Source organism: Mus caroli, unplaced genomic scaffold (genome assembly GCF_978045245.1).
Source record: "Mus caroli unplaced genomic scaffold, Mus_caroli_1 scaffold_8, whole genome shotgun sequence".
Classification (NCBI taxonomy): domain Eukaryota; kingdom Metazoa; phylum Chordata; class Mammalia; order Rodentia; family Muridae; genus Mus; species Mus caroli.
In genome coordinates this window covers 56,300,947-56,315,308 of record NW_028227263.1, presented here as the reverse complement: position 1 = coordinate 56,315,308, position 14,362 = coordinate 56,300,947, and the positions used below count along the sequence as shown (strand labels likewise).

Here is a 14,362-nt window from a genome sequence, read left to right as displayed (position 1 = left end):
TATCTAAATATAAATGAATAAGGTTAGGGTTATATTTTGTATGCTTGGGAATTGGAATATGGCTTAATTACTAATTATTAATTAGAATATAATATAAGGAAATGGATTTTTTTATTGAGGGGTACTTATTAAGTCTTTCCAGAAAAGTTGACTCAAATTCAATAGAAACTTAAGACGTGATGCTCAAATATTTTTCTGGGCCTCTTTAGAATTAGGTTAAATGAGGAACATGCCACTGTTAGCTGGCTAGAATTGTTCTTTTTAGGTTTATAGTGACGCTTTTCACTTTCAAAAAAACCTATTTTTTAATTTGCCCTTTTATTACTTATGTATAGACTATACACATGAGATCATGGTTTGTTATTCATATCATGCACATAATAGCAAATTGATTACAAGTAAACTAGTTAACTTGGCCTAAGTTTATTTTATTCATAATAAACTTTTAAATTTTTTATTTTATTTTATCTTATTTTTTGAGGTGGAGTGGGGCAGGAGACAAACTGATATAGCAAACTTCATCTAGAAATAAAACTGTTTTTCAAAATCTTTATCCTAGCACATCTAAGCTGCCAAATGACCTGCTTGACTTGCAGCAGCCAACCTTTCACCCATCTGTCCATGCTATGTCGGCTGCTCCTCAGGGAGCAAGTACATGGGGAGGTGAGTGTCACTGTCTTCTAGATATTGTGCGGGCTGCTTCCCTTGCATTAAGCAGCTTTCTGTCTTTCTTGTAGAGGTTTTGGTGATGCATGGGAACTTGAGAAATAATAAAATGACAGTAAACTGATTTTTATCTCCTGATGAAAATTTATAAGTGAAATACTAAATTCATAGTTAATTATGGAATAAGGTTTAATGAAGCTGAAATTAAATATAAGAGTAATAACCACTTTCTTAAGTATGAGATCACGCCTTTAATGCGAATTTCAAATGTATAGTAATTTCTGTGTTTGCTGTAGAAAAAATTTTCATAGTGGGTAATATGATAAGGTTCTAGTAAAACACAGATTGTGTTATCAACCGGTGAAGAATATTGTGACCAGATATCACATGGTAATTCTTGTATTTTTTTAAATTGTATTTTACTTTTATTTATTTATATAGTTAACTTATTTGATGTTAAATGTTGGTTAGACTTGTAACAGGAATGTCCTTCAGTAGGTTTTTAGTTCTAAGATGATCATGGTTTAACACTTCTAAAGCAGATTGATAATGTATGTCTATTATACAGTTTTAGTTGATTTAACATCATCACCTTTGCATGGTTTTGTTGTGTATGTATTTCTATACATATATATGTATGTATGTATATATGTGTATTATATAAGTAGTCACCAAAAATTGCTGGAAAGAGATTATCAGAAAAATGATACCAAGAAGAAAACTATAAAATATGTTGAAATTGGTATTTGCTTTCATATAACATTTGAATTATTAAATTTTTACAGACATGAAATAGATTTTCATCTTTAATCATTTGAATTAAAAATATAGTCTTGATGCTTCTTTCCTTTTTCCTTATCTCCCTCTCCCTTACCATCCTCTCCAAGGCTCCTTTGTGTTTTTCTTTTTTTTGGTGTGGTATTTTTGTGAGTATTGAATCCAGGGCATTGCACACACGAGGCAAATGCTCTGCCATTGAGCTGCATCACCAGCCCAAAGATGCTGTTTTGTATACTAGAATCTAAGCTCTGTGAAGGCAAGGGTTATCTATCATAGAGAACATTTTGTGGTGGTTGTTGTGGGGCTTACTTGTATGTCAAGATGCACATGTGGAGGTCAGAGAACAACTTTGTGGTATCATTTATTCCCATCGACCTTATGAAGGTTCTAAGAATCTATCTCGGGTCTCTACTCTGAGCCCTGTTGTTTTCTCACACTGTAGCCCAAGCTGGTCTCAAGCTCGTGGCAGTCCTTCTGCCTCAGCCTCTAAGTGTTAGGATAGTAGGGTTGGAACCATCACACCCAGCCCTAGAGTACTTCTTGTTATATGTAGCTATAAATAAATTAATAAGTACTTCATGGAATAAGTGGATAGTTTCTCTTCAGGACAAATTATCTATTTCCAAGGGAGTAGAAAATTAAAAATTATGGGCACTTGATTTTTAAACTAGTTTTGTGTAAGCATTAAGGTTTGTTTAACAAAATCTTGAAATTTGAGAGTAATTTCTAAAAGTAGTTTAATAAATATTTTAGAATTGTTTTAAAATTTAACTATAGGCAGTGAATTAAAGGCTAAGAAAGAAGTTTCTTGGTGCTGGAGAGATGGCTCAGTGGTAAGAGTGTGTACTGCTCTGAGGCAGGCGGATTTCTGAGTTCAAGGCTAGCCTGGTCTACAGAGTGAATTCCAGGACAGCCAGGGCTACACAGAGAAACCCTGTCTCAAAAAAAAAAAAAGGACCTAGGTGAATTCCTAGCAGCCATGTTGGGCAGATCACAACTATCTGTATAAATCTGATGCCTCCAGCCTCCTTACACACTTACATTCACATACAGAATCACAGACACAAACAGATTAAAGACTTAAATATAAAAATAAAAAAAGAATAGAAAGGTCTTCCTGTCTTCCTTCCTTCCTTCCTTCCTTCCTTCCTTCCTTCCTTCCTTCCTTCCTTTCTTCCTGAGACAGGGTTACTCTATATCCCTGATTGTCCTGGAACTTGCTTTGTAGACCAGGCTAGCCTCAAACTCAGAGATCTACCAACGTCTACATCCTGAGTGCTGGGATTAAAGGTATATACTACCAGTACCCAGTAGAATGATTTTTTAAATGTCCTAACAGATCCTGGTACTAAATTTTGAATTTGATACATTTTTATTCTTATTTTCTACTTAATCTCAATTTTACATTTTTTAAGGGATGGGGGTTGGAGGAAGACCTCATTATTTTGTCCTGGCTATCCTGGAACTTGCTATGTAGAGTAGGCTAGCCTCAAACTCCAGAGATCCTCATATCTCTCTGCCTCTCTCTAATCCTTTGCTGGTATTAAAGGCATATACCACCATGCCCAGCTCATATTTGCTTTTTTAAAATATTGGAGTGTGAGCTGGACAGATGGGTCAGTAGTTAGGAACACTTGTTGTTTATTTAGATTCAGTTCCCACTGCATATATGCTATCTCACAAATGTCTGTAACTCCAGTTCAGGAAGTCTAATGTCTTTTTCTAGTCTTTTATAGGCACCAGGCATGCACATACATATTTACATGGAGTCAGAACACTTATATGCACATAAAAGAAAACAATCTTTCAAATGTTAGCATTATTAGCAAGACCATTAAGTAGTTTTAAGTTTTTTCTTTATTTTTAGTTTTTTGATAATTACCCTTATTTATTTATTTATTCATTTATTTATTTATTTTAAACAGTTGATGGTTCCTTATTAGTCCTGCTTCCATGAGTGGTCAAGACCAAGGGAAAGAGAGGACAGGCCAGTTGCTGTAGGGGGAGGACATTTCTACAACATTCCATTACACATAGAACTAACAAATAAACATAGTCTCTATTCTGTTAACTTTATTTTAAAACTATATTTTCTTTATTGAAATTGATTGTGTGCGTGAGTGTAGAGGCCAGATGAAAACTTTTAGGAGTCATTTTTCCCTCATATAGGTCCCAAGGATCATACTCAGGTTGTCAGGCTTGGTGACAAGTGCCCTTATGTGCTGAGCCATCTCACCAGCACTTCTTTATTTTAAATAAATAAAATTATATGTTACCATGTGTATATATAGTTTTTAAAAATTATTTTGCTTTGTTTGCTATTTCTCTTAATAATTTGCCTGATGTTTTAGTATTTAGCTTGTTGCACACGAATAAGGAAGACTTTAAAAATGCAAATGGAGTGCTGGGCTTGAAGGCATATGCCTTTAATTCCAGCACTAATGAGGCAGAAGCAGGTAGATCCTTTGTAAAATTGAGGCCAGCTTGGTCTACAAAAACAAACAAAATGGAACTAACTCTGAAGAGGAGGAATAAAAGTCTCAGTTTCTTTTCCAAAACCTTAGTTACATGCAAGAAAAGGGATGTAGTCTTTACTATGATTCCTTTAGTTTACACAGAATTAAATCCCTACCTTCTCATAAAAATATTTAACTTCTGAATTGGTAATAGTTTTGGTGTTTTGGTTTATGCATGATGAAGTAGCTTAAGTATTTAAAGGACTTCAGTCAGTACAGGAAATTGTTGAGTTCATATCCTTGATGTTCAGGTTAGGATTTGTTTTTGTTTTTTAATTGAGGCCAATTTACAATAAAAAAACTTACATATAAGAAAATTGCATAAATAGTAAAAAGACAAAACAAAACTTTTTTTCTGTGGTTTTTTTTTTTTTTTGGCAATAATGTGACTGCAACCCAGACCCCAAGCATAATAGGCAAATGCTTTATCACTGAGTTGAAGTTTGAAGCTTGCCTGGGTAACATGAGGCCTTATTTAAGACAAAAGTAAATATAATGGACAAGATTATTTTTCCAAAGTTCTAAGGGTGCTAGGGACATCACTCAAGTCCTTGCTGCTGAGAAAACCAGAGGTGGCAAATTTGGGTCCTTGGAACCCATGTAAATGTCAGGTAGTTATGGAGCCCTACTGGTCATTTCAGAGTTTAGATGCTAACTGGAAACACCATCTTAAGAGTAAGCTTGCTAGATTGACTAGCAAACCAAGCTTGATTAGAGATCAAAGGAACTAGCTACAGGTGTCTGCTTCAGTCTGCTATGCCAACACACAGATGCAAAATATATGGACTCACAAGTGCACTTCATACACACGAGAGAAAGGTGAAAACAGTTTTGAGATTTGCCAGTCTAGGAGCTGGTTTAAGTTAGGATAGCCAGAACATCATCATACTTAATAGTTTGCACTTAGTATTTTGTCTACTAATTAGCACTGCCTAGATTAATTGCAATGTTTTGACAAATAGAACAAGTGCTCGATATTGTCTGATTGGTCTACCATGAGTGTATATGCACAGTTTTGCATATTCTCTTATTATTTGCTCAGCAAAGTAAAATGCGCTTTAAAACTATACATCATGCTGGGCTATGATCAGGCATACTTTTAATACGAGCATTTGGAAGGCAGAAGCACACAGATCTGTGAGTTTGAGGCCTGCCTGGTCTACAGAGTGAGTTCTAGGTTGATTGACCAGGGCTACACAGAGAAACCCTGTCTCAAAAAAACAACAAACCTCTACATCATCAACTATTTTCAAAGGATACTTCCAACTCTGTTAGTCAGCTCTAAACCCAGATGTCCTTATTATGCAATGGATAGCCAGCATTAATATAAGCACCAGTGCTTACTTACCAAACCAGGCTCTCTGACACCGTTAGTGGACATGAAAACCAGGCCAGGCTGGAGGGTTCGCAACAACACTAAGGCTGTGACAGGTTTATTCCAAGCAATCAGACCTTTATACACTTAGGAAGACAGAATGTAATGGTGGCTGCTATGATATAATGGTGGTTGCAATCTAGACAGGGTGTGCAGGACTAGCGTATAAAACTAATGGTTCAGCCAAACTGATACATACTTCCCTGACTTCAAAGGGACACAGAATCAAAGGTGGTTTGAATGCTTCACTGCCTAAAGGAGTGCCTTGCTTTCTCAGGAACTGAAATCACACAGAGCCACAGGAGCCATGGACTCTTAACCTGAAAAACCTATGTCACTTGCCTTTCAAGGCAGCTAGTCCAGGCCATCTGCATGAGTCTGCACATTGCATTCTGGCTTTACTACCAAAGTCAACTTCATGTATCTATCTGACTGTTTACTGCTGTTGATTTCTGAATTGTTTTTTTGTTACTTTGCCACTCCCTGCCCCCCCCCCCACTGCTGCATGCATGAGAAGGATGTTAAACTATCATTTAAGTTTGAGTAGTTAATTACTATATTTTGGGTTTTGAACTGATTTTTAGTGTGAGTTGATAATCTATAGGAATATTTACTTCCTGGACAAGTACTTACGATAAAAAATTAAAAATGTTATTTAAAGATGCTTTGTAATTAAACCCATAACTGTTATTTTCTTGTGTGTGTGTGTGTGTTTTCTGATTTTTAAGTCGTTACATTTAGAGTTAATGAATGCTTGCCTTGATTTGATTTACTCTTGATTTGATTGAAGTGTACCTGTTATAGTGGTATCTAGCTGGCCCTTAGTTCTTTGTGTGGTTATTGTTGATTTTTGTAGTCTTAAAGCAGCAATAGATTATAGAGGTGGCTTTTTGAAGGTATAGATAGAACCATCTTCTTGATTTTAGTTGTTGCAAAGAAAAGTATGATGCTATATAATATTTGCTATTCTTCTTTTTTTCTTTTTTCCTTTAGTTAACTGTTTAAATCTTAAGAAAAGGCTTTCATCACTAGAACAGCTATCTTAAATGAGGCATAGGAACAGGAAATATCTAATTCAAGAATAACTTTAGATCGAAAGTTTGTAGGAGAAAAGCTTGTTAGTTAAATGATGGGAACATCTGTTATCCTGTAGGAAATTCAAAGTTGTTCCCAGACTGGATAGTCATCTTTGTTCTTAGTTGTAAGTAGGTCCTTTCCCTTTCCTTAAATCTTTTGTTCATTTTATTTTAGTTTCTTGACTGTTGAACTTAAGCAGGAGTTTTACAAATGTTAGAATCAGTTTCTTACCTTAATCTGAAGTGACTTTTTATTCTTCTGCAAATCTACTCATACTATACCTTTACCAATGTTTATTTCAATGATTTGAGTAAACAGATTAAGCCATTAAAACCAGTGTTCTCAGCTAGAGCTGAGTGAGTGGCCCTTATATTTTGGTGGTTGTTCTCTTATTTAACTATGTGACTATTGACTTTCTCATGTGGGAGAGGAAGTCTGTAATGTTGTGCTGTGATTGTTAATGGAGACAATTCTTTCCTAAGGATTTCTATGTGCTAAATACAGTTCTTTCATCTTAGTGATGATGAATATATATTTGTGTGCAAAATTAATAATGATATAACTACTACTTTTCACTTTGCATCTTTTGACTAATCACAATACTAATATATTACTTCCTTTCTTCATTTTGCTGTAATTCACTGGGACTGCACAGATCCTTTCTCTGCTACTCTAGATGCTGTTGATGATGCCATTCCAAGCTTAAATCCTTTCCTCACAAAAAGTAGTGGTGATGTTCACCTTCCCATTTCTTCAGATGTATCCACTTTTACTACTAGGACACCTACTCATGAGATGTTTGTTGGTAAAGTACCATTTAACCTTTTTTCCCCAATTAAAGTCTACCCTAAGGTTTTGGGTTTTGTTTGTTTGTTTGTTTTATGTGTTAGTTACATTTAAAGTCCTGCAGTGATTACTTTGGATTTTAACATCAAATTTTAAAATTAACTGAAATGATCATATACTAAGATTCTTTAAATACTCCTGGTTATATTTACTGTAGATTTTAGGAAACAGATTTGAGTGTATTTTCTGTTGTCTACTATAGTTTAATATCTTGTGTAGTATCCTGTTAATTAGTTCACAGAATTAATTTAAAAAGTAGCATCTACATTTATATGTTTATATGTGTTTGTATTTTTACTTCTGTGTACTGGAAGGAGAGGAGTTATTCAAACTATTGCAAATCATAATTCCATATTGCCCTAAATGATACCTATCCTTAGTCCCCCCTGTAAGGGTATCTCTTCATTACTTGTCTGAAAAAAAAAAGTATGAGTTACATTTAAGTGACAAATTAGAAAAATGGTTGGACTAACCCATCGTTGTAGTATATGAAAAGCCAAAATTTACTTGAGTTATATAGGAAGTAGTAAGTTTTAAAAGTAAGGAAAAAAAAGTTACAATTTTTGTCAAGGTCTGCTTTATCTGACTTGTTTTAATTCCTTTTGGTTCCTCCATCCCCAGTCCTTCCTTTTCTCTTTCATCTTGTGTCCCTTGCCTTATGTGCCTTGTCAGAATTTTCTAGGTACTCAAGCTTACCCTAATACTGCTCTTTTTTTTTTTTTAAACATAGTGTCTTTTTTTCTCCTTTCCTAGTTTCCCCTCCAAAAATCCTCTATCCTGTCCTCCCTCCCCCTGCTCCCCAACCCACCCACTCCCATTCCCAGTCCTGGCATTCCCCTATACTGGGGCATAGAACCTTCACAGGATCTAGGGCCTCTCCTCCCATTGATGACCATCTAGGCCATCCTCATCTGCATGTATAGCTAGAGCCACATGTCCCACCATGTGTTTTCTTTGATTGGTGGTTTAGTTCCAAGGAGCTCTGGGGGTACTGGTTAGTTCATATTGATGTTCCTCCTATGGGGCTTCAGACCCCTTCAGCTCCTTGGGTACTTTCTCCATCTCCTTCATTGGGGGGACCTTGTGCTCTTATATGTCATGAGCCTTCTATTGTTGTTGACTTAACTTTGTTGATTAATTCATAAGAGAAGTTTCTGTTTTTCTCCCTGTAAAGTAAGTTTTCATAACCTCCTTTCCTTCTCCATGATGTAGGTCTTACTGTGTATCTCTGGCTGTTTTGGAAAACGCAGTATGTAGACCAGGCTATTCTTGAACTCATAGAGATCTGCCTGCCTCTACCTCCTAAGTACTGGGTTTAAAAATGTATCCTTCCACAGCTGGCTTAATTTTCATAAACTTGTTTAGAATAAATAGGCCTGCTCCCCTATCTCTCCCCCCTCCCCCACTTCATGTCCCCTGACCTACTCTGGTACTGAAGATTGAACCTAGGAACTTGGGCACTCTCAGCAGATTATACCATTGAGCTATATCTCAGTCCTTACTTGATTTTTTAAAATTGTGTCCCCCTCCCTTTCTATTCTTATTTTCCTTAATTTTCTTTTAGCACATTATGATTTTATAAGTAGATACCTTATTATACCTTTTAATCTGTACTTAGATATTTTCATAAGTGTATTTTACCTTTAGTATTACTAGCTTGTAGAATTTAAAGCTCTATGTATTCATTGATTTCTTTTCAACTATGGTGGGTTTTTTTTTTTTTAATTTATTCATTTATATGTATGTGTATGTCTGTGTGTGAGTATATGTAGCATGTGTAGGTGATTGCTCTTGATAGCCGTAAGAAAGCATTAGTTATCCTGGAGGCAATAGTGACCCACTTGATGTGGATGCTGGGAATTGAATTCTGATCCTCTGGAAGAGCTGCAAATACTCTTAACCATTGATTCATCTTTGTAGCTCTGCAAATGAGGGTGTTTTGGGGTTTTTTTTGCCAGTGTACTACAATTAAAAATAAGCCCAGATAATTTTGTGTATTTACACAGTATATGATTAAATTGTCATTATGTATACATACATACATACATACATACATACATACATAGTCTGGGAATTCCCAGCACTTGGGAAGCAGAGAGGTGGATCTCTACTATTGAGGCCAAGGTGGTCTATACAACAAGAACCTGTCTCAAAGAAAAAAACCAAAACAATAAATGTATATATACAGCACGAATGACTTCTTAAAAGGGAATTAATGAGGACATTTGATAGGAAAATGTTTGGAATCCTGCAAATTTTTGTTTGAATTCAAGTTCTACTTTAAACACTTAGTCTCTGTGAGTCTATGAAAGTTGGTATATTCTTGTGGAACAGTCAGGAGTTTATATGTAAATGCTTCATACCTAACACTATGCCAAACATTTACAAATATCACAAAACTATCATAAAAAGCAGTCTTGTATGAGTGGAATGCTTCATATTTTTAGTATATTTCTTACCTAAGTTATTTAAGCATCTTTAAGGCTGATTATTTGCATTGCTTTTATTTGTAGAATTGTTGAGTCATTTGTGTTGGGGGCCCAGAAGTAGCAACAAAAGTTGAAGTTCATAAAAATGATTTACTTTTAGTTAATAAAAACTGGAAAGGATAGATGGCTCAGCAGTGAAGAGCACTTGCTACTCTTCCAGGTGACTTGATCCCGTTTCCAGCACCCATATGGTATCTCACATACGGGTGTAAGGATCCAGTGCCCTCTTCTGTCTTCCAGGGACACAAATCAGTCAGGCATTCATTGCACACACATGCAAGCAAAGCACCCATACATGTAAAACAAGTAAATATATATAAAAATATATGTATATATATGTATATATACACACACACATATATAAATAAATTTTATTTTTCTCCTGTTTATATAAAGTGAATACACACACACTCATATGTGTGTGTTTTTGTGTGTGTATGTGTGTATAAGATAAACCTCAATAGTATTCTGGAATCAACTAATATTCAAGTGTTAGTAAGTCCTTGGCCTTAGATGAAATTGTTTAATCTATTCAGTTTACCAACCCAGACAGTTTCTCTTTTAAAAAAAAATTTTTTTTTTTTTTTTAGTGAGTGTTTGTATGTGGGTGTGGGTGTGTTGCAGTTGTTAATTAACCTCTCCTCAAATTGCCTCAGCGTAGTATGGCATGGGTTCCTCACTACCTAATCCACAATGCTCTGGGTTCTAAAGACACACACACACACACACACACACACACACACACACACCATTATATTTTAGTCTTAAATAGCTCAGTAGCTGGGCCTCTCTCAAACCTACATGCTGCCAATACCTCCCTTCTGATAGTCCTGAGTTATTACTTACTAAAATCTATATTCCGTCTGCCCTAAACCCAATTGGGTCTTTTCCCACTCTTACATGATTAGTATGCCCTCTCTTCTGTACCTCTCAGGCTTGGACCTTATTTCTTTCCTAGCATGGCTGTTGTTCTTCCTTCTTCCTCTCCTAATCCCCTTGCCTGCAAATCCTAAAGTCCTACCTCTGTCTCTCTGCCCAGCCATTGTCCACTGGCAACTTTATTAACCAGTCAGAACCAACTGGGAGCAGGGACCCTTCATATCTTACATGTTGATTCTCCGGCAACTTTGGGAACCCAATTAAGTTAATACAAGAGTTAGACCAAATCTACCACAGGTGTGGGTGTATGTATGTGAGCACCACAGCTTACATGTGGAAGTCAGGACAACTTGTTGCAGTTAGTGTACTCATTCCACCATGTGGGTTCTGGGATTGAACTAAGGTCATTAGGCTTGATGCTTTTACCAATTGAACTGTTTTGCTGGCCTGTTTTCAAAGATTTTTGGGATGTTTTTCTGCTCCAGTGCTAGTTATTTTGTGCCTCAGTTCATTTATGATGACCTTATGAGATTGGCTGGAAATACTGTCTGTCGATTGGTGCCAACCAAGAGCAGTTTTCTCTGGGTCTTAGGAAAAGTAGGAGTGGGTTTTCTCTTTCCCTTCCCTCTTTTCCTTTCCTTCCGCTGTCTCTTCCTCCTTCCTTTTCTTCTCTCCTCTCCTCTTTCCCTTTAAAGTGTATCTTTTCAAGTAGTGTTATTAGTTGTTGGATGTGTTGTTGCTTGCTTACTGTTTGTTTAGGTAGGGTTTCACCATGTGGCCCAGATTGGCCCCAGATACAGACGCCTCCTGCTTCTACTCTCTGAAGGTGTTTTTGTTCTTACAGTTTTCCCCAGTGTTATCTACCTATATGTGTATACGATGTGTTTGTGTGGTGTGTGCATGCAATGCCCTGACATGGAGGTTAGAAGATAGTTTTGTGGAGTTGGTTCTCTTTTATCTGCTGTGGAGCTCTGGTGATTGGTCTCAGGATGTAAGACTTCAATGGCATGCTCAGCCATCTTGTTGGCTCAACCTTAAGGTTTTGTATTTCTGTTTTAAGTAGCTTTTAAAATTTAAAAGTTGATAATCCTGATAAGTGACTGAAAAAGTGACAGGAGAGTGTTAGGCTAATCATATTCACTGAAATAGTAAACAAAATCTCTACCTTGAATGCATGTGTGCTCATGTCTGTATGTGTGTGTACATGCACAGTGGTATACAGAAAGGATGATTACCTTAGAAATATGTTGCTTGCGTCCCCAGACATTAAAAATTATTTGAAATTACATTTTTGTCTATGTAGGATTAAAAAAAAAAACCAACTCGAGGTACATGTTTTGGATTACATTTTTCCTTTTTAACCTTTCTTTTTGCACTTGTAGCTAATTATTTTTTAATTATTCAATTAATCACCTTAAAGACTTCAGAAGATGGTTCCCCTATAATAGGAAACAATGGAGTTGTTCTAAGATTGCTATAAAGGGTAGAAAGAGGGACATTATAGGAGAAATTGGGCATTAGCTGTAATTATATATATGGCCAATAGGTTAGTGATCCTTTAGCCAAGATTAATTCAAAAGTCCTTGGAGTAGAAGTGTACATCTTACAGTGTGATGCTGAGCACATGTGTAAGCATGCTTATGTTTTGTTCTTAAGAAGCTATGATAAGCCCATGGGACGTTAAAGCTTTGTACACCTATAATGTTACTAAATCAAAGAGTCTAGAATTCTAAGATCCTTTCAAAAGACTGGTCAAGAGATGTAAATACTAAATGAATTTGTACTATGTATTTGTTCTTCATCCTGAGACCAGTGTTTTTGATGTAAAAGTAATTTAAGGGTTAGAACAAGGTCAAACTTTAAACATTCTTAAAAACCTATGGATCTTAAATACTCATAACTCCAGATACTAGTTTAAAGTAGGGTCACTATTATGCATACCACTTTGTAAGGAATGGTGTCACAAACCATTGCTGGGGCTGAAGAGATGAGATAGCTGAAGGGTTGAGCACTGACTGCCTTTCCAGAGGACCCAGGTTCAATTCTCAGCATCACATGGCAGGTTCACAGTTGTTTGTAACTTTTAGTTCCAGGGAGATCTGATGCCCTTTTCTGCTCTACAGGATCCTGCCTGTGTAAGGGGCACATAAGCTCACACAGTCAGTCACACACACACATGCACACACGCACACACAAGAGAAAGAGTGAAAAACAAAAACTTATTCTTGAGGTTTTGAAGATGGGTCTCCTCTCTAGGAGGAAGAGAATCTGTGTAGAACTTCAGAAATTCCCTTGTTGATATAAATGATAATCTTATAAAATCAGGTGCTTTTATTTATGTGTTTTCATTCTGACTTGATAGAACCTAGGAAGCAAGAGAATTTAGAAGCAAGTGACTACAACCTCATATATGTCGTAAGAATCTCTTGTGATCCTTTGCAGACGATTTACCTAAGTAGTTTCAGTGATTCAAAGGTCCTCAAGTCCTGACACAGACCTAACATTTTTAGATGTTTTAAAATTATTTTTAGCTTCTACAATTTTACACACTGAACTTTAGAAAAATATAACCTGAGAATTAAAGCATTTATGTTAACTCAGCATTAGCAGGCCTCAGAGACTCAATCTTGGTACTTGTTATGTTAACACTATTAGCTCCAGAATAAAATAAGAAAGAGTAAGGTTGTCTTGTATGGGTGTGTGTTTTTCTGGCTAGTTTTAGACTTTTTAGCATACTTGGCCCCTTACTCGTCATTCCTAAGTGTTAAAAATGTTAAGTTGAATTGAAAGAGTGGATGGGAGTTGAAAGAAGAAAATCATTTTTCGTTAGTGTTTTTAAAACAGGCAGAAACATTTGTGAGATTGCAATTTTTAGAATCCTAGCAGTTCTCAGATTTATCTTACACCATGTAATTTCTCAGCCAGTATGGCTCAGTGGGTTAAAGGTGCTGTCTGCCAAGCAGTGAGACCTGAATTTGTATCCCAAACTCACATGGTGGAGGAAAGGAACTAACACTCAGAAGCTGACTTGTGACTTCCACACACACACTGTAGCACCTGCATGCCCACAAGCATACGCAGGCACACACAAATAAACTTGTTTTTTTTAATGTGTGACAGCTGGGGTGAAGTAGGGAAAAGGAAAGTAGGTACGAGAAATTCAGAATACAGAAAGTCGTAGGTAGAGAGATAGCATGGTGTTTTAGATGACTTCAAGTTTTAAGAAATTATCAGATGCAAAATTAAGATAAAATATAACAAAAGGTTTCATTATGTGATGAAGTAAACTCAGGAGTAAATGTATGTTGTTTATTCTGACTTTTTTTAGTGGGTGATTTTAGTGGAAATGTAACTGGTGTTGATGGTTCAGACCTTTAATCTTCACACTTGGGCTGAGGATCACTTGGACAACAATGTGATTGTATATCTTAAAAAACAGGAATGTGATATAATGAAGAGAACTTTTGCTTTAGAACTAGGTTTCTTGTTAAGCAATGTATTACTTTCCCATTCTATTCCCATTCTTAAAGGTACTTTATACTTACTATGTGTAACTGTTGAGACAGTGAGTGGAGAATTGAACACGTGTGTGTTTTGTTTGCTTTGTCTTAGGATTCAGTCCTTCTCCAGTTGCACAGCCACATTCTTCAGCTGGCCTTAATGTTGACTTTGAATCTGTGTTTGGAAATAAATCTACAAATGTTGCTGTAGATTCTGGTGGTAAGAAAAAGTTT

General features: G+C 36.1%; 1 protein-coding gene across 14 annotated transcripts in view; it reads left to right on the top strand.

The window, feature by feature from the left end:
- The window catches only part of Picalm (phosphatidylinositol binding clathrin assembly protein), an 82,358-nt gene that overhangs the window by 48,381 nt on the left and 19,615 nt on the right, over positions 1 to 14,362 (top strand). For 6 of the 14 annotated variants that reach the window (XM_029479502.2, XM_029479505.2, XM_029479503.2 and 3 more), the window contains exons 12-14: positions 560 to 663; positions 7,070 to 7,219; positions 14,241 to 14,348. In XM_029479502.2, coding sequence (XP_029335362.1) covers positions 560 to 663; positions 7,070 to 7,219; positions 14,241 to 14,348 — 362 coding nt within the window. The remainder of the gene's footprint in view (positions 1 to 559; positions 664 to 7,069; positions 7,220 to 14,240; positions 14,349 to 14,362) is intronic. The other 8 variants (XM_029479506.2, XM_021168242.3, XM_085841540.1 and 5 more) reach the window with 2 other exon arrangements.